This window comes from Panicum hallii, chromosome 6 (assembly GCF_002211085.1).
Source record: "Panicum hallii strain FIL2 chromosome 6, PHallii_v3.1, whole genome shotgun sequence".
Lineage (NCBI taxonomy): Eukaryota > Viridiplantae > Streptophyta > Magnoliopsida > Poales > Poaceae > Panicum > Panicum hallii.
In genome coordinates this window covers 36,336,109-36,361,963 of record NC_038047.1, presented here as the reverse complement: position 1 = coordinate 36,361,963, position 25,855 = coordinate 36,336,109, and the positions used below count along the sequence as shown (strand labels likewise).

General features: G+C 45.2%; 2 protein-coding genes and 1 pseudogene across 3 annotated transcripts; 1 reads left to right on the top strand and 2 right to left on the bottom strand.

Annotated features, from left to right (window-relative positions):
- The first annotated feature begins 3,354 nt into the window (after positions 1-3,354).
- LOC112898256 (disease resistance protein RPM1-like) lies at positions 3,355-6,997 on the top strand. The gene is made up of 2 exons (XM_025966615.1): positions 3,355-4,208; positions 4,957-6,997. The coding sequence occupies exons 1-2, from the start codon at positions 3,355-3,357 to the stop codon at positions 6,995-6,997; spliced, it is 2,895 nt and encodes a 964-aa protein (XP_025822400.1).
- A 6,195-nt stretch (positions 6,998-13,192) lies between these two features.
- On the bottom strand, positions 13,193-15,200 carry LOC112896403 (annotated as a pseudogene).
- Positions 14,757-17,415, bottom strand: LOC112896402 (cinnamoyl-CoA reductase 1-like). Of its 2 annotated transcripts, none has more exons than XM_025964357.1 (6): positions 17,155-17,415; positions 16,912-17,066; positions 16,620-16,802; positions 16,154-16,512; positions 15,844-16,014; positions 14,757-15,750 (listed from the first exon to the last, which is right to left on the bottom strand). In XM_025964357.1, the coding sequence occupies exons 1-6, from the start codon at positions 17,303-17,305 to the stop codon at positions 15,591-15,593; spliced, it is 1,179 nt and encodes a 392-aa protein (XP_025820142.1). In that variant the 5' UTR covers positions 17,306-17,415; the 3' UTR covers positions 14,757-15,590. The 2 variants fall into 2 exon arrangements, with proteins under 2 accessions (XP_025820142.1, XP_025820143.1); XM_025964358.1 differs by having other exon boundaries at positions 15,672-15,721.
- Between the last annotated feature and the right edge of the window lie 8,440 nt (positions 17,416-25,855).

Sequence of the window (25,855 nt, the reverse complement as noted above, 5' to 3'; positions counted from 1 at the left end):
ATATATTATTATTTGCACTATTTTTTAAATCCAATGTATTTTCAAATAATCTAATGTATTTTTCAAATTTAAACCAGTAGAATATATTTTTACTACTTTTCGGATAAGCAGTCAATAGTTGCCGAATCGCTCAAGTATTTGCTATAGATTTAACTGCTACTGTAGAGCCTGTGTGTAGAACGAAGTTACTATATTATGAAAAATAAAAAACTCCAAATTTTGTACACTCTGTTCGTTACAATTTTTTGTTGTAACATTGGAAATATATGAAGGAGAGCGATGCAAATAGTCATGGTAATAACTTCTTTTGGAGAGTGGTAACAATAAAATGTTGCTGGACAATGTAACACATCGCGACAACCACGAGCTTATGACTGCTAGTTTCCAAAACATAATCCTCTGCTATTCTGGATATAAAAAAAAATGTACCCAAGGTGCACGTATTCATCGATCCTTGGCCTGGTGGTGCCAAGAGGCAGACGTAAGTATGTGGAAGGAAGTGATCCAATTTATTTAAGAACGTTGAAAGGGACAGCGTGCATGATTTCTAATAGTTGATCTTGAGACCAGTAGATTGGGCGAAGGTCTAGAAGTCCTTTGAGACTTTGGTTTTCTTCTGGGGTTAACACCTAAATAAAGGTGCCATTGACTACTTCAGTCTTTGGAGGATTGGTGTGCAGTTTTCACACCAATCCAACAGACACGTAATTCAGTGATGAGGCGGCGCATTTTTGTTTCAGTTTTCTGTTCCCTTGATGACACAAAAATGATAAGTAATGTCATAATTCTTCTCTGTTAACAACAAGTAAGTGATGGTTTCAAGTTTCGACAAGCCATGGTTTAAATAACTTGGAGCATCAGTTTCCATAATAATTCTTCTCTGCTAACTAGCTTTTATTTACTGAATATATATTTTATTAGATTTTCAGCATGATCGTAATCATCAACGACTGTGCATCTACAAATGGTAAAAAAAACTTCAAAGCAATATGTAAAAGTATTTAATATGAATATATTTTATATGAACACCGAATAGTTACCGATATTATAGCTACTGTTAAAAGGGCTCCAATGTTTTGCTTTCGCCCGGGCCCCCAAATCCTCAGGACAGGCCCTGGCAGCAATGAATAACAAAATTGTAGGCCGAAACCTTGTTCTAGAGAAACAAAATATGTTTTGTAAGAAAGGGAGGAAATATTACTCATTTTAACCAGTAATAGATAAACTTCAATTGAAAAGCAAATGACTCATCTAAACCGCTACCTTGATGATCACATACAGAGAACTTACCGACTTTATACATAAGAGGCTTAGAGTAGTCAACGAACGTGGCGAACAGAAGCGGGCAGCTGAAGATAGGGATGTGTAGTCCTCTTGATTCGCTACAAACTTTACAAGACAAACCTAAGTTACGAAGTACACGACGCTGATTTTGATTATTATTAGTCTAATTTATTTGGACGGCTAGTAGCAGAGGCATAAGCATAACAGCAGAGCGAACTGCAGTGTGCTACTCCACCTCTTGCTTCTTTCTTTAAAATTGTACAGATGCTCAAACAATAATATGGCTTATTTATTTGTAGTCATGATGCATGCTTGTAGAGAACCTCAGCTTGTGTACGTAATTGAAATGTGTGATTTCTTCAGCTGGTATCATATTTGAATTCTTCAGATAACGGGTCTCAGGTTGAACTTGAAGAAATCACAGATTTGAAAATTTTACTTATTTGTTATCTTACTTCAATGATAAGAAGCTTGCTGAAAGAAATTTAAGCTTGCATCTTTTTATTAGTTCTGTTAGTAAAATACTAGTCCATACCTGTGCTCGTCTGCATGTGATGACTCTATACATATTTCAACTGTCGAGGTACGAATACTTCACTGGACAACGACAATCACCAAGTTGATGATGCTGTTTCAGACTATTCAATTGCTACCCTTTGCCAACACCATACTCCGCTTTGGTTTAATTTTCAGGACGGGAATCATCACCTAAATGGTTCCATTGACTGATGGAGTCTTTGCCGGGTTGGTGCCCCTTCCCATCAAGTGGCCCAATTTTACAGCCCAAGACACCAACAGGAGCTTTATTGAAAGGGGCAGTTCATGATTTTGAATAGCTGACCATAAGACCAGTAGATTAGGAAATTCTTCCTAGAAGACCTTAAGACAGTAGATTGGAGTCACCTAATGACCTAAACAGGCGCCAGCATAAGGTAGACCCAATCTAGGATATTCGCGCTTCGGTTGGCTGTTCAAATATGATGATTTCGAGTTGCCACAAGACAAGGTTTTCACCAAAGCAAATTCAAACTAAATTTTCTATATTACAATAAAGCTAGCTAGCTCAAGTTATAAAACATTGTATACTAGATGTCATTACAAATCTAATAGTATTTGCACACATATGATCAGTGATCTAGATAGTTACTACCTTCTATAGTCATCAAAGGTCAAGTCAAGAAAGACTGACTACTCGAATTCTAAAAGGGAAAAGTCCAAATTACTCCCCTCAAGTATGGCTAAAGTCCGGATAACCTCCTTAACTATCTCTTGGTTCAATTTAGCCCCTAAACTAAATCATTTGGGTCAATTTACCTCCTAATACAATTTTATCTTTTTCTATTTCTTCACGTACAAGCGGAACCTTAAATTTAAGATTTTGCAGGGTTGTAGTGGGAATCACAATGTATGTCAAATAAAATATATTATGAATTTTTAATCATTACTTTTTCTATAATTCTGTATTATAATATTTAATTTATTATCAAATATCATATCATATCAAAATAATGATGAAAAATTCTTGACATATTTTTATAAAATATGCTATATGTCCACCATCATGCTGCAAAATTTTAACTCAAGACTTTGTTTGTGCATGTATAAATAAAAAAGATAAATCTTATTAAGGGGTAAATTGGACCAAATGACATAGTTTAGAGGGTAAATTGAACCAAAAAATAATTTAAGAGGTTATCCGGACTTTGACGATACTTGAGAGGAGGAGTAACATGGACCTTTTCCATTCTAAAAATGCATATGGACAAAATATGGAGGGAGTAGTTTTGATAGCAGATCTGGTGCAGCAATCGCGTAGAACAAGCTGTGCTGTATTTTTAAATGCCTCGACGCGTAAGGTAACTTCTAGTGGTTTTCTGAAGTCCTTCCTACACGACCACTCTGACAACATATGACCTGGCAAGTCTCTATTTTTTCACAGTCCACGCGTTGGTGGCATGGGCGAAACTTCCTGCTCAGACGAGTGCTGGAATATAAGAGATCCAAGCGTCATTCCAGTACGATCCGTTACAGCAAAGTTCTTGCCAACTTCTGTAGAGTGCACAGTGAGAGATGGTTGGGGTGACAGCAAGTGCTCTGGTAGGGGTGATGAACCCCCTCCTCGGTAGGCTCGGCAGCCTGTTGGAGAGGGAGGATGCCAACATCCAAGGTGTGCATCGGCAGGTCCTCTTTCTGCGGGATGAACTAAGCAGCATGAGCACCGCCCTGGAGATGGTGTCGGAGTCAGAGGAAGCAAGCTCGCAAGTAAAGGAGTGGATGGGTCAGTTGAGGGAGCTGTCCTATGATGTCGAGGATTGCATTGACATCTTCGTGCACCACCTTGGCCGTGCTGCAACCTGCAATGGGTTCATCCAGAAGATCATAAGAAAGGTCATCACTCTGAAAGCACATTATCATATCAGTATTCAGATTAATGAGCTGAAGGAACGCGTGATGGAGGTTAGTGATCGGCGCAAAAGGTATAAGATCGATCCATCCACCTTACTTCCAAAGTCCGTGGCAATCGATCCCAGGTTGCCTGCGCTCTTTGAGGAGGCGGATAGACTTGTGGGTATAGATGATCAAATGGACAAACTTATCCAATGGCTCAACGATGGCATTAGTTCGCACACACAGCGTAAGGTGGTTTCAATTGTTGGATTTGGGGGATTAGGCAAGACAACACTTGCTAATCAGGTCTTCCAGAAGGTTCGAAGTCAATTCGACTGCACCGCCTTTGTCTCCGTGACCCGAAGCCCTAATGTCAATAAGATTCTCAGTGACACACTATTGCAGTTTCTTAAGAGTAGCCAGATTACAGAAGATCAAAATCAAGACATTGCAAGGGTGCAGGAAAATCATTCTCTCAAAACATGTGAATATCCACAGCTTGTGAAAATGAATAGGGACTATCTTCGGAATAAAAGGTACACGATAATACATGAAAGAAACATGTGTTTTATATTATAGTATATTTGCAGGGGCGGAGGTCCCCTCCCCCCCCCCCCCCCCCAAGGGAAAATTCGAGTTTCTTGCTCCGCCCTTTCTCTTTGTGTAATCAGTTCACTTATGTGTGTATGCACATTGCACAATCAAAGTTAAAAAATGAAACAAATATATAGATTTTCCCCCCTACATAGAAACCTTTTGGAGATAAAAAAAGTAAAGAAAGGTTCAAATGGTGCTTGAAACAAGACATAATTCAGGTTCAACTGAGTTTCCCCTAGTTTACTCCAGAATACCCAACATTTACTAGATCAAACTACTTTTTTAGAAAAAAAACAGGAAACATCATTCAGATTTGAAGACCTGGTCCATAGAAAAAAATTGTTAGAGCACACATTTAACCACACACTTCAAGTAATGGATTTGGCACTGCTCGATAAAGTACCTTCCCAATAATATGCACACTATTGCAAATGCCCTGTTGGCTAAGTGGCAGCATATGTTTGGGCGTTAGGATCTGTGTCTTTAGAGTTGTAGCAGTAACATGTAGATTTCTAAAGTCTGTCGAAGGATGCTCATGTATGCCTGCATGGCAGTATGCTATTTATCGAATCCATAGTTCCTTATCTACCCTTACATCAAGTTTTCTTTATTTATTCAATGGTGATTGGACACATTCCTTGGATTGCTACTAATGCAATGCTTCTTCTTCACCAAATTGCCTGATAGGTACCTTGTCGTAATTGATGATCTATGGAGCAAACAAGCTTGGAAAGAAGTCCAATGTGCTTTCCCCCAAAACAATAATGCAAGTAAAATAATCACAACTACACGAATTGAAGATGTTGCTAATTATTGCAGCTTTCCACACAAAGAATATGTTTACCATATGATGCCCCTTGATAGTGACGACTCAAGAAGCTTGTTCTTGAAAAGAATCTTCTACTACAAAGATGATTGCCCTCTTGAATTGAAAGAAGTTACTGATGATATACTAAGGAAATGTCATGGTTTGCCACTAGCTATAGTTAATATTGCTAGCCTATTAGCAACTAAACCAATCTCTAAAAGCGAGTGGGAGAGGGTGCGAAACTCTCTTGGATCTGCACTTGAACAAGATCATGAGCTGGAACTTGTTAAAAGGATATTGTTTCTTAGCTATTGTGATCTACCCCACTATTTGAAGATATGTTTCTTGGATCTAAGTATATTTCCAGAAGATCATGTGATAGGCCGGTTGTGTTTAATAAGGAAATGGATAGCCGAAGGATTTGTTGCAGAACAACAAGGACAAAACTTAGTGGATACTGCAGAAAACTACTTCAGCGAGCTCATCAATAGAAACATGATCGAACCAGTAGGCACTGACTATAGTGGAAGGCCAAGAGCTTGCCGGGTACATGATATAATGTTTGAGCTTATTATATCATTAGCAGCTAAAGAAAATTTTGTTACTATAATGGCTGATCATAAGTTGACACCTTCGACTAACAAAATTCGGCGTCTCTCGCTCCAGGGAAACTGTGAAGCACAAAGTCTCTGGTTAGGGGCGAACAGGTTGTCTCAAGTTCGGTCATTTACTGTATTTGGTGATGTTGGGAAGATACCATCTCTCTTGAACTTCCACATTTTACGGGTCCTAGATATACAAAACTGTCCTAGTCTAGAGGACAGAGACATTGAGAATATTGGAAGTTTGAGCCACTTGAGGTATATAAGTCTCTATAACAGCAATGTCGGTAAGATCCCAATCCAAATTGGAAGGTTACAACATTTGCAAACACTCGATCTCAGAGCTACCACAATAAAAGAACTCCCAGCAACTATTGTTCAACTACACCAATTAGTGCGCCTATGTGTCCCTAATGGTGTAGGATTGCCAAATGGGATTGGTGGCATGACAGCCCTAGAGGAACTTTCAATGTTGGATGCCAGCAAAAACTCCCCAGAAGTTGTGCAGGAGTTAGGAAACCTAACCAAACTCAAGGTTCTTGGTATTAAGTGGTGTGGTGGTAATGCAATTAATGGTGAAGGAAGCTTTAAGAAATCTCTGATCTCATCTTTCTGTAATCTTGGAGAAAGAAACCTCCACTCCCTGAGGATTGAGACAACGGAACGTTGTTCAATGGATTTCTTGTTTGATTCATTGTGCCCTCATCCATGTCATATGCGGATGTCTAACAACGGTCCAATTTTCCCTAGGCTCCCAAAGTGGATATCCTACCTTTCAGCACTCACCAACTTAGTTATTTTTATAGAAGAAGTGGGAGGCGGAGATTTTGATGTGCTCAAAGACTTGCCTGCTCTACGCTGTCTCCAAATTTTCACAACAGAATGCCCGCAGGAATCGCTCATGATCGGACCCAATGGATTCCAGTGTCTCGAGGATTTCCATTTCCGCCCTTCTATGTACTTGAAAACAAAGAAGAGAATGATGAGCCTGATATTTGAAGCAGGTGCAATGCCAAGGCTTAACCGGCTTTGGTTTAGGTTCGTTGTACATGATACAGTATCCACATATGGAACTGACTTTGATTTTGGCATTAGCCTCCTTTCCTCCCTCAAATGTCTCTGGGTCAGTATTAATTGTCGGGGTGCAATGGTTTGGGAGGTGGAGGCTGCCAAGGCCACCATTACAAAGGCAGCAGCTCTCCTTCCTAACCGTCCAAGGCATGAAATCCATATATTTGGGGAAGAGGGTATGGTAGAGGATGAGGAGCAGACAGAGGATAGTGGTACTGCAAACCAACTAGATGGTGCCCCCACATGACAGTGTAAGATTCTTCAGGTTTTCAGTATTTTCCTTTTTCTTATTTTGAAGTTGTGTTTCAAACACAGCTTGCTGCACCAGTATTTATTCTATTCTCTTTTCTTATGCAGCAGGTTTGGATTATGACTAAAACAGGGTGGTGCCTTTGCCATCATCATGGTGTCATCAGTGTTGTCTTGGTGGACAAAAAGCAACCATCATGGAAAATAGCATGCTCTCTGCAGAGTGCTCCAATCATACATTATAGTGGCATATTTCAAAAGCCGGCAAAATTGCAGGAGCCTAGATCAAATTAACCCTACATTATAGGGACACTCTACAACAGTTGTGTCTCAATTTGGTTCTGCCAGCATTCATTTCTTGATCATATGTTTTTTTGTAAGGATTATGTTATCAGATTCTGTTCCTGAGCAGTAAGGCAGAAAATCTAAATCGGCAAAGCGTCTATAAGGTGATAAATTCTTTTTGCAGTTAGAAAGTTAGGCTAGTATAAACTACCTAAATACCATTAGGGATCATGCCCCCTTAGGATATTACCATTTTAATTAGTATCTTATTAGCATTGTATATTATAGTAACTCTATCCAAATAATCAGATCTATGTTTGAAAATTTGTTCACATCTACATGAAGGCATAAATATATCCCTATGACTGGCAAATGTCCAAGTGATACTAGTTTCAGATGGAAACACCACACTATGCATAGCTAAAAATTTTCCCCTTACCATGACCATACCATCACCAGTTCACCACACAAGGAATGAATGACATCTGGAACTAGCCTGGTGGGACTAAGTGTTTAATTTTCAACAATTGCATGTGGTGACTTAATCTTTTTCATACACTTAACTTCCACCCTTCCAATGATTTCAAATGTAAAGCTTCTCTGCCATTGTAGACAATTATATTGTACGTACTGACCTGGAGGATAGCAATAGAAACTACAAACAGAGAATTACAATGCTAGCTTTTAAGATTTTTAATGTTGGAGTCAAAACACGTAAGTCTGACATTCTAGGTTGCTAGGACTTCTTACAAACGGGAAAATATCATGTGGAATACAAGTTCCAGCATTTTTCCGGCATAAAGAGAAGAAACCATACAAGGAAAGTTATGCCACAATTAGATATTACTCTGTACTAGGAAATATTTCCGCTTTTATCTTTCTATTGATAGAAATAAAGCAAAGTTTCAACAGTAAACAAGGGAATCTTTTAGCCACTGTGACTCATCATTTTAGAAAGACAGCAATTCCAGGTCATGAAGCATAGGAGCATCTGTATAATATATGGACCACAAAGCTATCTTAAAACCATAGCTCACTGGAGCATTTCACTGTGTTGTGAAAGTGTAAAAGGAGTTCAACTGTCATATTTCTGGTTTGTCTGGTTCTGGAAACCAAAAATGTGTGGGTACCTTCAGGACAAGATGTGAACAATCAGGATTCGAGAAATTATATGAGCTTCAAAGGAATGACGCAAGCCGTGGTTCAGACTAGAGAGTGCAACTTTGTAGAGATTCGGGCAGCTACGGGCACATGGGTTGGCCACCGATATATATACTGAGTTATAGTCACCTTACATACAAAAGCAGAAGGGTAACCTCGCCATTTGGTTTGCAGTTCCTGGATCTGAAATGAGCCTTTATTTGTTCCTTTAATACTTATCTAGTTTTCTTCCATTGCATAGATTGAGATTACCCTCAATTATTCGAATTACAACTTTCCTCTGTTCATGAATAACTGTGCCAATTAACCAAATTTTTAGTTCTCTTGCTCCTTGCCGAATGAGAGAAACAAAAGGGACAGTGATATTTTACAGGATGCAACAGTATGGCATAATATGTCATAACTTCACTGCAGAATGAGTAACAAATCCGCAACAAACGGCAATAAATGTGGTTCCATTTTCACTTTCAGGCGCTCAAGTTCAGATTTCACAACTCAGAAGGGGGTAATTCAACCAAAAAGGAAAAGTTCAGAAGAGGAGCACTCACTGTTGACTGCCCGCGATTGCCTTTACCGGCCTGACCACTGCGGGGTTCGCCTCCTCCGCGCTTCCTCCGCCGACGACGTCCGAGCAGCAGGGCCCGGAGCCTCGCTTCTCTCACGCCGTTGACTCGTTGAGCCCCCGCGCGGAGTGGATTTTCGCCTCCGCGCCCTCCGCCGCGCTCTGCCTCGGGCCTCGGCCGTCGCCGTCTCGCCGAGACGATACCGGTGGACTGGATGCCTCTCCTTGTTCCATGCTTGGGCTAGTAGAAGAAACTAAAACTAGAGCTTTTGGGCCCTGAATTTCCACCTGCTTGGGCCTAGACAGCATAGCCCAGGAAGCCAGGCTTAACCACGACCCAGCAAGGCAGGCACCTATTTTGGATTTTTTTTACACGGTTATTTTTAAATGGTGAAGTGTAAGCTACGACCAAGGCCCCGGGCCTACTCCAGGTGAGATGTGGATTTCCAATCCGCGAGGGAATTCACGTTTTCTAACCCGTTTGAACCGTTTTATTAAGATCTATAAAACAAAATCTATATATGACTAGAAACTCTACCGCGGCTTTGCCGCGCCCTAACTGAGTTGGGTCAGTGTCCGATCACCTTCTTATGAAACATACAAACAAACTGTGCACTGGTTATTTAGTTCTTATCTTCAAGTGGGTCTACAGTTGCTAATGCATAATATTTTTGATAAAGAGAGGTCTTATTTCTTCTCTTGCACTTTTTTTAAGATTACTTATCCAGCATCCACATGAGTACTTAAAAAACTTGAAACAAATTGCAAGGTGAAACTGAGTGGTCTACATTGCCTCAGATTTTAGATTGAAGGTGGAAATTGATCTCCTAGGGACTATTTATAGCAAAAGATCCACCATTTTTCACATTGCGGATATTAATTTCACAAGCGGTAGGATTGACAAGATGTAATATATAAAGCAAAAGGTAGTTCTGATGTTTTGCTCTGACCATTCTTTATAGGAGCTTTTATATACAACAAAAGGTAGTTCCTATTTGTCCACATGTAGACATAGCTGGTAGTCTCTGTCCAAAAGCAATCCACTCCATATGTAGTTTTTAGATTCTGAAGCATGATATTTCCTGAAAAGCATTTGAAAAAAAATAAATAAATAGTCAATCTAATGTTTTGATTTTAGAATAGGGATAAAGTCTTTCGTATCTTTCATAAGAATCCTGAAGCACAGTTGTTTAATAAAATGGTCATATCTTTCGTATACTAGTGACAATATCTAGGCAGGTTAGGTGAATGTGCTGATGTGCATACCTTACTGCTTGCTCTTCCCTTGTGAGCGTGTTCTTTTAGTTCATTTCAAAGGGGTCTTTTCATCATCGCTACCATCATTGAAATCCTATAGGTAAATAAACAAATAATGAGTGATATATGGTTTGATATTTTCTATAGTTTATTGCATAGAAGGAAGCTAGAACAAAGATATTGTGTACCTGCTGATTGTCCGCAAAGTCTTCAAAATTCCTTTTGTTTGTATTGTCATTCTCACCCCATGTCCAGAAAATGAACTTAAGATTCAAAGTTATATGGATTATAATGCTTTTCATTTTATATTTGTGATCATGGAAATATGTAGATTTGTTTAGGCATAACCACTTTTGTCGATTTCCATATATTGAATATTTTCAGGTAGCTGGGACTCAAAAGATGAGTGCTGCAAATTAAACAGAAACATATATGCAGTGTTTATATAGGGTCATATTAACGAAAGATAAATGAATTTTATAACTCTATTTTGGAGCATACGTGTATCTCCGTTTTCTCTGTTGCTATAGGGACCAAGAGTGGTAAATTAGTAAGTTCGAAAGTTGAGGTTGAAGTAGTAATGAGGTTTTCCTCCTTGTTCAATGTTGGTATATTAGCTTGTCTGCAAAACGCCGAAATCTTTGTTTGATCATAAGGACTTCAAACGAAGGATCTCTCTTTTGGATACTTTTGTTGGACAAAACTCTTATAATGTAGGTGAATTTTTGCCCGCCCAATAGAGTTAAAGTAATTAATTCACTTTCACACAAATAAAGCATAAGAAAATGCACAACGAAGCTAGCAAGACAAGTTTCACTATTTTTAGAGGTCCACATAATTTTCTATGCGATTTACAAAGTTTCATGTATGTGATCAATCAAAAACCGAGCTAGCACCTTAGATCTACTCGCCCCTCGGCTACCCACCGCCGCTGATGAGCGGGCCCGGAGCCGAGGGGTCCAGATCGGGTCAAGCCAGCTTTGATCGCGGCCAGAGCGCTGGGGAGGAAGCGCGGCGTGCGGGTGCCGCATGCATGGCGCGATGCCGAGGAACGGCCGGGCTGGCCGGCACATGGAAGCAGCGGAACGGGTCAAGGGTGGTGCGGTAGCGAGCTCACAGGCTGCGCGAGCTCACAGGCTGCGCAAGGGGCATGTGGGCTTACCAGTAAGCTCGGTCGGCAGGGAGTCGCGGCGAAAAGGGTGTGCAACAAACGACGGCGGCGGCGCTAAGAGAGCTCCGCCGATGGCCCTACACGACGGGGGAATGAAGGGGGTTAGGAACAAAACGGGTTGCGGAGGGGGCAGAGATGCTGTGGGTGCGAGGAATTGCAGCAGCACTCACCGAGGATGGCAAATTTGGCGTCAGAAGGTTGGGGAAGAAGGGTGGTGGTGGCAATGGAGATGGCCGGCCCACTCAGAACAGATCGTGTTTTGCTCGCTCGCTGATCAAACTGAGAACTGCTTGGGATCTTGGGTGTTGGAAGTAGGACAAAAGGGTGGGCGACGCTAGGCACGAGCTACGAAGAGATATTGCGTGTGTAGGAAAAACATCAGCACAAAAGATGAAGAGATTGGAAGGCTGTGGAGATGTATGGAAGACAAACCATCTGCTAGCAATAGCAGCCTATCTGATTCATTCGCTCGAGATCTGACTATTTTAGGAGCGACGTGGCCCAATATTTGCTCGAAAATTTCACCGTTTTTAGGTCTTTAGAGATGTGTTCAAAACTCGAAACAAAATCTATATTTAATATATCTTAAAGCTATTTCATACTTATGCCAACTTATGCCGTACGTATGTATAGTAGTAACATATATAGAAATCATGTATGTATTTTCGGATAGAAACTTATTTTGTTAGGTATGTACAGTACTCTCTCCGCCTCACAAAGACTATTGTTTTAGCATCTAAAATTTATCCTACAAAAGAGTATTTATTTAGCTTGTAGTTACATTCATCTAATTAAAGTAATGCTAAGTACCAAGAAAAAAACTGTATAGGGAAGCACATAGAGCTAATTAAATGCTTAATAGATTCTAATTCTACTTTTGTAGTTTCAATGCATATGCATTTATTGAGGTGTAGAAAATTAAATAAACAATACAGTTTTCAATGACAATTGCTATAGTAATTAGGGGCAACAAGGTTATTTCTTAGTATGAGTAATATGTTTGAATTTTTCTAAAACAATAGCTTTTTTTAGGACAGAGGGAGTACATATTTGTGCATGGACATGTCAGACTCGGGCACACGGCACTGTTCACGTGGTACACTTCTCCTAAGATACGGGATGAGATATGGCTCACGCCCTACATATGTTGTAACTACTCATAATGCACTAGGATTACTCGTACAGTAGTGAAACTAGTCGGATACGGTAGGAAACTACCCGAGAAGTACTCGGGTAGGACTTCTAGGCTTGTACCCAACTATGACTTCCATGTAAACCTGTCCCCCTAAACTATATAAGGGCGGACAGGTACCCATCAGGGACAATCATCTTCAAAGGCAGTACAAACCACACAGGACGTAGGGTATTACACTCTCAGCAGCCCGAACCTGTCTAAAACCTTGCGTTCTTTTGCACCTTCGAGTTCTTGATCTCAGCGACACCCTACCTATAAACTCACCACCTCGGGGGTATCCCTCGGTGGGCATAGCGGTAAAACACCGACAGGACATGTATTCTCTACAGTACAATACGTACAATACAATAACTTATACATCTACCAGACCTTAAACTTATATACTCCTTTGGTTTCAAATTAGGTTGTTTTGGTATTTATAGGTGTATAATTTTTGCTATGCACATAAATATATACTGTGTTTAGATACATAGTAAAAAATATGCACCTAGAAATATCAAAACGATCTATAATTTGAAAGGGAGAGATAGAGAATATATCAACATACTAGTACGAATTTATGTGGAGAACAAACGATAGTTTCTGTGTTATTACAAATTATGTAGAGACGATATAACAACTTACATAGAGATACATGTCTAGGAATCATCAGTTGTGACAACCTTAGGTAGTTACATCAGATAGGTAACAATATGAGGTAAAAAAATTATTCCAATTTTTATATATTCTTGATTCACATGTTTGCACGGGGCTGCTTTGTGATGATAGGCAGATGCCCTTTCTTCTGCATGCGTATCACTGCTTCGTACAAACTTTTCTTCAGGGGAGTGAACTCCAAGGCCAAGTCCCTGAGCCTCTGGTTGGAGAACTTGTACGGCCTCGCCATTGCCATGCCGTCATCTTCACACCTGGGAAGAACAACAACACCACATGATGAGCTGAAACGAGCTTGCTGACGGCAATAGATTCGTTCACGGTCCGATGGAATGAATCTAGTATATACTTGGCCGTGACGGGGTACTGCGGGAAGAGCTCCCTGAGCATGCCGACGAGCCGGGGCGCAGTGCAGCACGGCGCCGACGCAGAGGTAGCGCCCGCCGGCGCCGAGGCCCTCGTGCTCGTAGGCCAGCACGTGCGCGCGGTCGACGTCAACGTACGAGGTGACCATACTGGGGCAGGACTTCCTCTCCCGTGAGTAGGGCTGCAAATGAGTGATCCATGCTCCTCCAACTCTTTTTAGTTCAAATATTTATATTATTTTTTAAAATAGAATTTAATTTTGAAGAAACAGTACTAAAAGATTTGGAGAGGTACCTAAGCTTGATAAATATACATCCCTAGCTGTGAGGTAGCGCCCAACGTGGTAGTGGCTCAAATTGAGGGTCCCCTGCAGCATCGGGCCTACCATGCACGGTAGCACCACCGCCAGCTCCAGCCCCAGCATCGCCGCCGCCTCCGTCGCCGTGATCTCGGCCATCATCTTGGCGCAGCAGTACCAGTTCTGCACGTACGTTTACTTCAGTTTACTTCCAATGGTGGTGAGCATACCGATGGTCAAATAATTTTTTTAAGGAAAGTTCCGGGGCCTAGTTGATCCGCGCGGCGGTGCATGGGCAGCTGCTGCCAGCCCTCGCCGGGAATCTGCACACGGGCGCCGCCGCTGTAGCCGGACGGCGGCTCGTGCAGTGGCTCCCCGATGGCGATCGTGCGCGATGTCACCTGCCACCGGCGAGCGAAGTGGCGCCTGCGCCGCCGCGCCGCTGCAGGTGGACGGCGGGGCGCAGCGACGATGGGAACAGAGATACGAATAGCTCCCATAATTTACTATTGCGATAACAGTATAATAGTACAAATAAACCAATTACCCATCCTTTTCCGTAAGTGATTGCTATGCCAGTGGTTTCACTTCTGCTTTGCTAGCACTTGGTTGCCGGTTTGAGACTCGTGGCTTGCAATCCACTAGCCCAGTTCGGAGCCCACGAAGGCGCTGGCAGCCCAGTAGTCCGGTCCGCAACCAAATTAGCCCACGAAAGCACTAGCAGCCCAGTTGGTCCGCAGCCAGGTTAGCCCACGAAGGCGTCCGAAGCCCATGCGCAGCAAGTCCGGAAGCCCGCCATGCCCTGAAAGCTCAGTACGTAAGCTGTAGTCTGGATAAAAATGGAAAGCCCATAAACAAGGAATGTTTGAGTAAAAAAAGAAAGAGAAAATGGATATGTGGGACCCACTCCTATTTTTTGAAAATACTTTTTATGACGAATCAATATTGCTATTTTTTCATAAATTTTGTGACACATGCCGGTTAATCTTTATGACGAAATGATATGAGATTTGTCACAATGTAGAGTTGGATTCATTTGTGACGATTTCTAGTTGGTCTTAGTGACGAACACAATCTTTTTGTCACTAAACAATAGTGTCCAATAAAGAACGTCACAAAAGAAGTACCTTAACCATGATTAGCTCCGATATCATGAGATTTTCATCACAGAAACCCACATGTGTTGTAGTGATACTTTAGAAATAGAAAAATATTACAACTTCTTCCACTAATTTGATCTGACCCAAAGAGATACATCTTGCAAAAAATAATTAAAAAATTGCCTAGCAAGGAAACTTGTATGTCGCCATGACATTTGACCACCGGCGTGCCATCTTAGTGAACAATAGTGCTACAAATATAAGAGATAGAAGAAAATACGAAAGTGACACATTCACACACATGCTAGTTTAGATGACAACACGCGGTCAAACAAGTACAATACAAATTGAACTTTATGGGTTCATTTGAAAATAATCTGAGCATAAAAATTGCTAGGCCCCTTTATCGCTTACGTTTGCACAAATTTTTTGAATAAGACGAGTGGTTAAATTTAGGGTCAAAAAAGTCAAACGAATCATAATTTGGAACTAAGGGAGTATATTTCTATTATAAAGAAGTGAGCCAAAAAACGTGCCAGAAGTTACGGAATAGAAACGTAGCTTGGTTTCCATTTTTCGTCCTGTGAATTTAGGATAGACTTGTATCTAAACTTTAGAAAGTAGTTGGAAAGTAGTGGAATGTCAAATTCTGATCCAAATAAGATTTCAATTCCTGCAAAATAAGATGATCCAAACGGCCCCCTATTGAAACAAATATGGAAAAATCTTACTTTGACAAAATCTAGCAGAGTATATTCTTGATTTACATACTCGCAAAAAAAACTCTTGATTTACATGTTTGCACGGGGTTGCTTCGCGATGATAGGCAGGTGCCCCATCTTCTGCATGCCTATCACTGCCTCGTACAAACTTTTCTCGATGGGAGTGAACTCCAAGCCCAAGTCCTTGAGCCTCTGGTTGGAGAACCCGTACGGCCTCGCCATTGGCTTGCCGTCATCTTCACACCTGGGAAGAACAAGAACACATCACATGTGATGAGCTGAAACGAGCAAGCATGCAGATCAAATAAGTTGCTAGCTAGCTTGTTGACGGCACAAGAGATTCGATCACGGCCCGAGGGAATGAAATCGAATCTAGTATATACTTGGCCGTGACGGGGTACTGCGGGAAGAGCTCCCGGAGCATGCCGACAAGCCGGGCGCGGTGCAGCACGGCGCCGACGCAGAGGTAGCGCCCGCCGGCGCCGGGGCCCTCGTGCTCGTAGGCCAGCACGTGCGCGCGGGCGACGTCGCGGACGTCGACGTACGCGGCGACCGCGTTCGGGTAGGTCCTCCTCGTGCCCGTGAGGTAGCGCCCGACGTGGTGGTTGCTGAAGTTGAGGGTCCGCTGCAGCATCGGGCCCACGGTATTGCACGGCAGCACCACCGCCAGCTCCAGGCCCAGCTTCGCCGCCGCCTCCGTCGCCGCGATCTCGGCCATCATCTTGGCGCAGCAGTACCAGTTCTGCACGAACGTTTAGTTTAGTTTAATTCCGATGCTGGAGAGCACACCGATGATCAAATTAATGGAGTCCGGACAAGAGAGAGGGGAGGGGGGGAGGGGAGGCTGACATCTGTCCGTCTGCAGAAGTCGTAGTCGCTCCAGCATGTCTCGTCGAGGACGGCGTCGGGGCTCCGGTTGGGGTCCATGTGCACCGCGCCGTAGGACGAGGTGAGCACCACGCGGCGCACGCCCTCGTCCGCCGCGGCGGTGATCACGTTCCGGGTGCCATCCACGGCCACCGGCACGAGCTCCTGCATGCAGTTCATGATCAACTGATGAATTGATGATGCCATGGCGAAGACGACGTCGAAATTAAACTTGAAACTGAGCTGCTGGGGACAGGCGGCGGCATGTACAGACAGGGTCGTTGGACACCGGGGAGGCGACGTGGAAGACGCCGCGGCAGCCGCTGAAGGCGGCGCGGAGGGAGTCGGGGTCCAGGACGTCGGCGCGGCTCAGGGACAGCCTCTCGTCCGCGCCCTCCAGCGCGAGCAGGTGCGCGTTCTTGCTGTCCTCTTCATCATGTTAAAGTGCATGCACGCATTCAGGGATAACACTTAGCAAATTAACTTGTAGCAGTATTTGCAGAGTATAGCTACTCACCAGGGTCCCTTGCTGTTCCCCTGACACGGTAGCCGCGCCGGAGAAGCTCCTTCACCACCCACGACCCGGTGAAGCTGCCTGATCCGGTCACGCACACCAACTGCTGCTGCTCCTGCTGCTCTCCATTGCTGGCCTCGCGAAAGGTAAGCATGGTTCTCGCGATCTCGATCGGTCTTTTTTATCGGCACTACTAGGTTGCTAATGGACTTTCTGTTGCCTCGATGATCTACTACTAGTCTTTGGCCGAGCTTAGTTGTTTGATCTAATGGTGCTCTCTACGGATATGGTCCTTGCTTGTGACCTTATTTATAATATTATCTTGGAGACAGCAGTACAGCACCTTCGCTATCCAGACCCGCAGGGTGGAGTACTATACTGGCTAGGGTTTGAATTTTCTGGTGCCTACATTTTGAAATGATTATACGCATCGTCCCTACTAGGTGCAGGTGTTGGCGATTACTCCCTGTCATTTTGACTATAGTTTTTATAGATATAATAATACTCCTTCCGTTCCAAATTATAATTTGTTTTGGTATTTTTTTATACATAATTTTTACTATGTATTTAAACATAGTATATATCAAGGTGCATAACAAAATATATGTATTAAGAAAAGCCGAAACGAATTGTAATTTGGGATGAAGTTAGTATATCTTATATCTAGATATATGGCAAAATCTATGCATCTAGAAAATCAAAACAACTAATAATTTGGGATGGAGAGAGTAGTATATATCTCCGTTCAATTGTCTAAAAGAAAATAGTATTCTCTTTCCCCGCTCCGATCCTTGGCCATCGACGCTGTGGCAACCCATGAGGGGCACAGGTTGTAAGAACATGATATACCCCCTAAAATTATGTGCAGAAGCATTAGGGTCTACAAAGGGTATATCTGTAAGAACTACACAAGCTTGCACCGTATTAATAACGGTGTAGATGAACCTTGCAGAGAACTCTCTATGGTGGAGTTGAAGCGACCATGACAAGATGATTACGTAAGTAGGAGTCATATTCCTAGTCAAGTTAGATGTTTAAAATCCTCACTGTAGAACTGTAAGTCCTATAACACTGTACCCCTCTTGAGTCATAGTCAAAGTAGAATTTAAGTGACGATACAACAGTTTTGTATCATGTTTATCTAATCAATGACTCATCTAGAAGCACGTGGATCAGCGAATGAAACGTTCAATCACCATGACAAATTGATGCGGACAGCTGAAATAGAAAAGTGGAACGAGAAGAAATATCTATTGTCTCATTAAGCCCAACGAATGTGGACCAAGGAAGGGAGAATTGACAAAGTCCACTATGATAGTTTTTATTCAAGCAACTACTGTTATGGTATAGCGTGGCTATCATTAATTGGCTCTGATTTTATTTTTTTTTGCAGGCCACTGATTTTAAATCCAGAAGCAAGTAGATCATCGAATAAAATTCAGCCGCCATTTATGACCTGATACATCGGCCTAAACAGCAAAACAGACAAGAATCATATAAAAATTAATGCAAGTCCAAATTAACCTTGAACAAGGCCTTCTAGAGCATGAATTCCCTCTCAGCGTAGTCAACCGTAAAGACCTTTTCTCATGTAGAATCTATAGTGTTGCCCAAGAGTTGAACAGGAGGAATTTTTCATAGAAGAAGTCCAATTTACACCTTCCAACACCTATACCTGTACATCGGGCCAGGCCGGCCCGACCCGACTCTTACATGGGCCGTGCCAATGTATGAAATGCCAGCCCGGCCCGGCCCGGCACGCTTCACTAACGCGCCGTGCCGTGCCGCCCATCGGGCTGGCCTCTCGGCCCATGGCACGGCTCGTACACTCTTAAACGGGCCGTGCCAGCCCATTTAGCACGACAGCCCGATAGACCCATTAGGTCTGTCGGGCCTTTACAGCCCGCTCATCCAACACATGATTTAATTATTTAAACAACAGAAGAGAAGATGTATATTGAAAATTTCAAACATATAGCACTCAACTAAACCAGAAAATATTACATAAATACACAATCAAACCGTCCAAAATAGTTCACCAAATAGTTTAAGTGATACAAATTGCCCAATTCAGTTATGGGTTGCCTTAATGTTTGGCTGCCTCATTAAAAAACTTTCTAAGTAAAAACTCATATCAACTACGTGAGAAAACCTTAGAAAGGAAAAGAGTACAGCCAACAACCCACTCTCACTTGGGCTTAAGACGGCGCTTCGTTGATGTACAAATCCTCGAATCCAGAGAGAAGCTCCTCATTCTCCAAGTCATGCTGCTGCCGAGATGCTCCAAGCTCCCAGTCCTTCAAACATGAAAGCATCTCCACCATCTCACATGTCAAGCTTCGACGCCGCTCTTCAATTACCCTGCCAACAAGAGAAAAGATAGATTCTGAACTACTAGTAGATACAGGAACCGTCATAATATCTTTAGCAAGGATAGATAGTACCGGGTATAAGCGCCTGTGATCACGCCACCAGCTCAGAATGTTAAAGTCATCATCAAAATCAGAAATAGGGTCAATATCAAGATATGATGAAAACTCAGATGACTGAGAGGCAAGCAGGGGAGTTGTAGCAATAGCAAATGTAGGTGAAGCAGATGCATTAGTACAAGATGATGGGGCCGAACATCCACCAACTGCATCAGAACTAAAAATCTTCTCCCAAACTTTTCTCTTCTTTCCAGCAGTATTAATTTGAGGTTGACGATGCGACTGAATATTACCAAATTTCTACTCATACTTAGCAAACACTTTAGAAAGCTCAACATGAATAAATTCATAATAATAAGAGTAATCATAATTGGTAAGCTGCGAAAGAAGTGAGAGTGCCTTATGAAAGCCTCTAATCTTAGCCCTACGGTTAAGAATAAAAGCAAATAAATACAACATAGGAATAGTCCTCCAGTACTTAAACAACTTAGCTTTCATAGGCAGTATAGACTCCATAAGCAAAGGATCATTCTCATATTTATTCAGATGAGCAGCAATCTCAATAATATGATGCAATATGACAGGAGCAGTGGGATAGTAAACACCAGACATCTCAACAGTAGGCTCATAGAACAATTCAAGAAATGAAAGCAGGGTTTCAGTAACATACCAATAGGATTTCAGCAACATACCAATGATCTTCAGTGAGAAGGGTCTGACCCATAGCCTGCTTACAGTGAGTATGGATAAAAATAGAGAAGATACTCTTGTAAGGAAGAAGATGCTTTAACATGAGATAAGTGGAGTTCCATCTCACATCCATGTCCAAGCCAAACTTTCTAGGACGGACACCCATAGCAATACAATAAGATTTGTATGCAGCAATCCTTTGATTAGATGAATTCAAGAAAGATATGGCAGTTCTGAATGCTTCAATATAAGGTTTCAAACGCTTCAAACCAGATTTAACAATCAAGTTTATAATATGATATGCACATCTTTGATGCAAGAAAATAGAACCAATGTATCCAGAGAATTTAGGAGTCAAAGAAGTCATGGCATTAGCATTAGCAGAGTAAAAGACAAGATCTTATCAGTCAACTTCCACTCATCAAGCACAAAACCAATTCGCTCAGCAATATTAGGACTAGAGTGAGAACAATCTATAACGCGCAAGCCAAGCAACCTCTTCTCTAGTTCCCAATTAGAATTAACAAAATGAGAAACCACACTAAGATAATCCTCCTTAGCATTACCATTCCAAATATCAGATGTAATTGCACAGAACATGCATTTAAACAGTCTATAAGCAAAGTATGAGATTGATTGAAAAGCTTAGCAACATCTCTAGTGGTTGTCTGCCTAGAAACAGGGGCAAACATAGGATTATGAGCATATTTGATATAATCAACGAAAGCATTATATGCACCAATGCCAAGAGGCAGATCTAACCTAGCAATCATACGACATAATTCAATACAAGCAAATTCAGCATTGTACTCCCAATTTCCAAGAGAACCATCAGAACTAAACTGAAGCACAGATTGAGATCTTGCAAAACGATCAGCCTTCTTACTACATGAAGCAAGATGCCTAATTAAATGACCAGTACCATTAGTAGAAACACCAGTAAGAACTTTCTTGCAGAGGGTGCATTTAGCACCAGAACGTACCCTCTTACCATTCACCTCCTCAGAGATCTCCTCGAAGTTGTTCCAAACGTGCGAGGTGCATGCCCTTCTCCTGCCCTTGTTCCCCCGCCCCTGCTGCGCTGCCATGCCGGAGGTCACCGTAGCAGATGGTGCTGCGGTGACGGCGTTGGCGTGGACGACAGGGTCGATGTGGATGAGGGCACTGAGGTCTGCGAACTCGGAGGGGATCCATCGGCAAGGTCGTGGTCGATGTCGGACGGATCGTTGTCGGCATCGGCATCGACAAACGTCGTCCGCGGCGGCCGGAACCGGGGTAGAGGAGGAGGTGGAGGACGACCCCCCGAGCTTGGGTTGGCCTGCGACCTCGATGAAGAAGCCATCCAGGATAGGTTGCGGGGGCCGGGTGGGGGAGAGCCGGAGAGGCGGAGCCGCGAGGAGGGCGGGACTCCGGGAGTGCGGGCTGCGGCGGTGCAGCCTGCGGGGACGGGCGGGGCCGCCGGGGCCGGGGGTGCGGGGCAATGGGGTGGGGCCGCCGGTGCTGGGGGCGTGGGGCGACGGGGCGGGGCCGATGGGGCCGGGGGTGCGGGCGGCCAGGCGTGCGGCTGCGGCACTGCACCGCTACGAGCTAGGGGCGGGGTGGGGGGGGGGTGGGATTAGGGTTAGGGTTCTGGGGGGGCGCCGGGGCGGGGGCTTATATATGCGATGCGGGCTTATTGGGCCGTGCCTTTATGGGCCGTGCTTTTTAATGGGCCGTGCCGCCCATCGGGCTGGCTTCTCGGCCCATGGCACGGCCCGACCTTTTCTCAGGCCTAGCCCGGCCCATCATCTATCGTGCCGTGTCTCTTTTGGGCCGGGCCAAACTCACCGGGCTGCGTGCCGGCCCATTTAGCCCGGCCCAAATGTACAGCTATACCAACACCACAATAGTATGATTTTCAAACCTAAACTATAAAACCAAATACCGAACACTATGCAACTATTGAAGTAGGACAAATTTGGTCCTTTAAATGGTTTAAAGATGGTTTTCTATTTTTAAAAATAAAAAATCTGGTCTAAAAATCATAACAAATTCTTTTTATATTAGAGTAATATAATCAGTGCCATTTTTTTTAAAAAATTGACATATCTATTGGTGCTCTATTTGGAGTTATTTGGATTTATTTGTTTATGTTCCTAGTGTTTTATAGCGCTTTTTTCTTGATACGAGACCAAAATGCATGGACTTGCAAGGGATGAACAGCCAGCAGGCTAACGGTCCAATGGAAACCCAAACGGGCTGGCAAATAGCAGCCCACCACACAATACGAATTTCACATTTCCACCAACACATGCACGCAGCCACGCGATTTAAAACATCAAACAAAGGCCAAGAGGTGTTTGGTTTTATTTTCTCACTACAAACTATTGTCTGTTTTTTCGCTTTATTAAACTTAAACACACAAAGATTCGGAGGATGCAAATCAAACAACTTGCAAAATCTAGGGTACGTTTGGTTCGAGGCAGCACACATTTAGCATCCTTTGCCACAAAAGGTAGATTAAGCACGTTTTAACCTAGCCCGGCAAACACTCGGCCTCTCACCAGTGCACGTCTTGCATTCTCTGGAGTGGCCCCACGCGCCATGCACTCGAGACGCGGTGCTAATCAAGACGCCGTCTAGGCAGCCTAAGCTGTTGCCGAACCGAAATGGTTGCTTCACCACAACAAGTTCATGCAAGAAAAGCTTGCCGATCGACCCTAGGCGATGTCACGGCCAAAGGCACTCCGAATTCTCTCGCTCTCTCTGTTCTTGTTCCCCCCGTGGCTTCACAGCCTACGACGGCCAACGGGCTCTGACCGGTTGGTGCCGCGTCGGATCGCTGCGTTTTTCTGAGGCCGGCCGGAGCCCGCTGGCCCGGCGATGGAAACTGCGGCGGCATCTCGGGGCCAGCAGGGGGGCAGGGAGCTTGCAGTTACGTCAGGTACAGGGCAGGACAGGGACTGGAGCAGGCGGGCAGCGAGTTGGTTGGGCCGGCGTGAATGGCAGAGTGACAGAGTGTCGGTGACGGATCCATCGGCCGTCGGATCCCGTCCAGAAAAGCGCGTGGGAGCGGCCGGCCCCACGGGCGGGAGAACGCGACGCCGCCCCGATCGCGACGCGCGCCTGTGACCCAACAGCGCCCGCGCCCGGCGGCGCCCCCGCTCCTGTTCTCGGCGCCGCCGGGCGCCGCCCTTGCGCGCCGCCAGCCGTGACGACGCCGCAACGGTCGGCCGCGTACTGGAATCTTATTAAAGACATTCTCTCGCCGAGGAAGGCAGCCGGCCGGCAAGCATGGCCGTGGTCGATCGCTCGCTGGCGTGGCGTTGGCGTCAGGCGTTAACGCAGCCACGGCGAGCGTCGTCACGTTGCTCTCACGCGTTCAGAGTGGATTAACCACCACCTCCACCCCGATCGATGCTCATTGGCATGTGCCTCGCCAGAAGCAGACAATCGTCGAGTCCGTGGCCGGAGAGGAGTGGGGGTCCATTTTTGGCATCAGATTTTGTTACCGGCCAGGGTCACACCTTAAGAGAGAGAGAGAGGTGACAGGAGATTATGGTGCGCGCCATGCCATTAGCCGCCGCCCTCGGCACGCGTGGCGGCGTGGCGCTGCACCGGCGCCGCGGCCGCGTCTGGTCCGGCCCAGGTGGCTAGCGCGCGCGGGGCACCAAGCATCCGTTCACGCGGCCACTGTCAATCCAACGTACTCGGTGGTGGTGGAGTAGGTTAGGTACGTCTTCATTGCGCCGTCCTTTTGCTAATGGCGGTGGCCCAGAATTCCGGCCGGTCGCCGCAGGCTCTCTCGCCGCGGCCGTCGAGCGTCAACGACCAGAGCGCTGCAACTCCGGCGGTTGACCATCTGTTGACCGGGATTGGATTTCGCGGGGCCCGAGCAGGCGAGCAGCACATTCCACCCATGATCCATCCATCATCGAGCTCGAGCTTCCCACCTTTTTATTTTTTTAAAAAAAGGGGTCATCCCGTACAAGTGCGGGCACAGCATCAACCTCGGTCCTTAAACAAATCCCGGGCGTGATATAATCCGTCCAGCGTACTTTGCACGTTACAGGCTAGTGAAAGTTTTTTTTCTTAACAAAAAGCTGGTCACGGACAGGCCAGTAATGAAAGGGTCATTCCTCAGCCAAGCCCTGTTCCCCTGCCCTCCCGAGAAAATGAAAACCGAAGGAGTTCCCCTGCTGATCGGAGCAGCGGGCTCCAGCGCTTTCCTCCGTGCCGCCGCCGCAACACCTCCATGCGAATCGAGCTGCGACGGGAGGACGTCGAGGAGGGACGGGGACGGGAGCCAGACCGAACAAGGCGACGCCGGAGCGAGCGGGCGCGACGCTTGAGGCGGGTGGGGTGGGTACCCGGCGTACGCGCGTGCCGTCGTGAATGCAACTGCGCGGAAAAGGTGCGGCCGTGCGCCAGCTTGTTCGTGCATGCGCACCGGCAATTACCGCCTCACTACACCGGTCGATAGTTTGACGGCATAGGACTGTGCCGCTCACGGCGTCGCTTCACCGGCGGTGCAGAGAGAGAAAGTACGGCGAGGCTGGTTAGTTGGGGGTCCGGCCGTGTCAGTAACTCGGTTCAATTCGACGTGCAGTGTGGTCTGGAGGCTGGCAGCAAATGCGACGCACCGAACGGAATCTGGCGAGCCACGACTACGGTGATGATGGGCTAGGACCGCTGTACGCTGCACGAGAAGCACCGTACCGGCACGGACGGACAGCCGGGAGTGGGAGTGGAGCCGTGCCCGTGGAGGCTTGGCATGTCTCCCCGACTCCCCCGGTCACCATGATTATGGCCCATCCCCACGCCCGCGGGTCAACGATTGTTCGGCGGCACCGCAGCGTGCACGGACCGTGCGGCGGCCGGCCTCTCGTCGTCGACACGGCGAGCTCAGCTCAGCGTTCCCCTTCAGCTCAGTCGCCACTCCCCGCCCCGCCGCCCAGCTCTTATCCGTGACCCGTTGTCCTCGCGATTTGACCGGGACAAATTGACTGTTACTGCGGAGCGCACTGGCGCTGTGGCGCACGCTGCAGTCGACACGCTTGCTGCTGCCATTGCGAACAGAGAAGGACAAGAGCCACCAACTCCCGGGTCCCGCGCGTCTCACTGCACGCTGCTGGGTGAAACATTGACACCCCTCTGGACCTGAATGAATGATTGCCGCAGGCCTGCTGCACCTGCAGAGCAAGCAAAGCAGCAGCAGCAGACGAGGTCGCGCCATGCGCAGCGCCGGACGCCGAGGCCCCAGTGTGCGTTGTTGCTTCTCCTCTATGTACTGGGTGAATGTGAATCCCGTCGAGATTGCAAGATCCGACATTGGCTTGTTACCGAACTCCCTTGAGAAAGATCAAGTGTCAAGTGCTAGGATCTCTGCATCTTTCTCGGCAGAAAAGCACTCTCGGAGAGGTCGGAACGTGGTTAGGCTTTCCTGCATTCTCGACAGATATCATACCACGAATGTCGCGGGGACAGGGGAGTTAGGCTTCTCTGCATTTCTGCCAGTTTATAGTGGTGGCGTGGCATCACGCAATAACACACGCACCGTCCTGACGGCAGAGCACAACGATCCCATCTCCTTTCGCTCTCCAGAC

Bases quoted from the DNA above. Each gene is read 5' to 3' on its own strand.
- LOC112898256 (XM_025966615.1), top strand. From the start codon at position 3,355: ATGGTTGGGGTGACAGCAAGTGCTCTGGTAGGGGTGATGAACCCCCTC. The intron at 4,209-4,956 runs GTACACGATAAT...ATTGCCTGATAG, and splicing joins GACTATCTTCGGAATAAAAG to GTACCTTGTCGTAATTGATG.
- LOC112896402 (XM_025964357.1), bottom strand. From the start codon at position 17,305: ATGCTTACCTTTCGCGAGGCCAGCAATGGAGAGCAGCAGGAGCAGCAG. The intron at 16,803-16,911 runs GTCTGTACATGC...AACTGCATGCAG, and splicing joins CCCCGGTGTCCAACGACCCT to GAGCTCGTGCCGGTGGCCGT. The intron at 16,015-16,153 runs GTATATACTAGA...TGTTCTTCCCAG, and splicing joins CAGTACCCCGTCACGGCCAA to GTGTGAAGATGACGGCAAGC.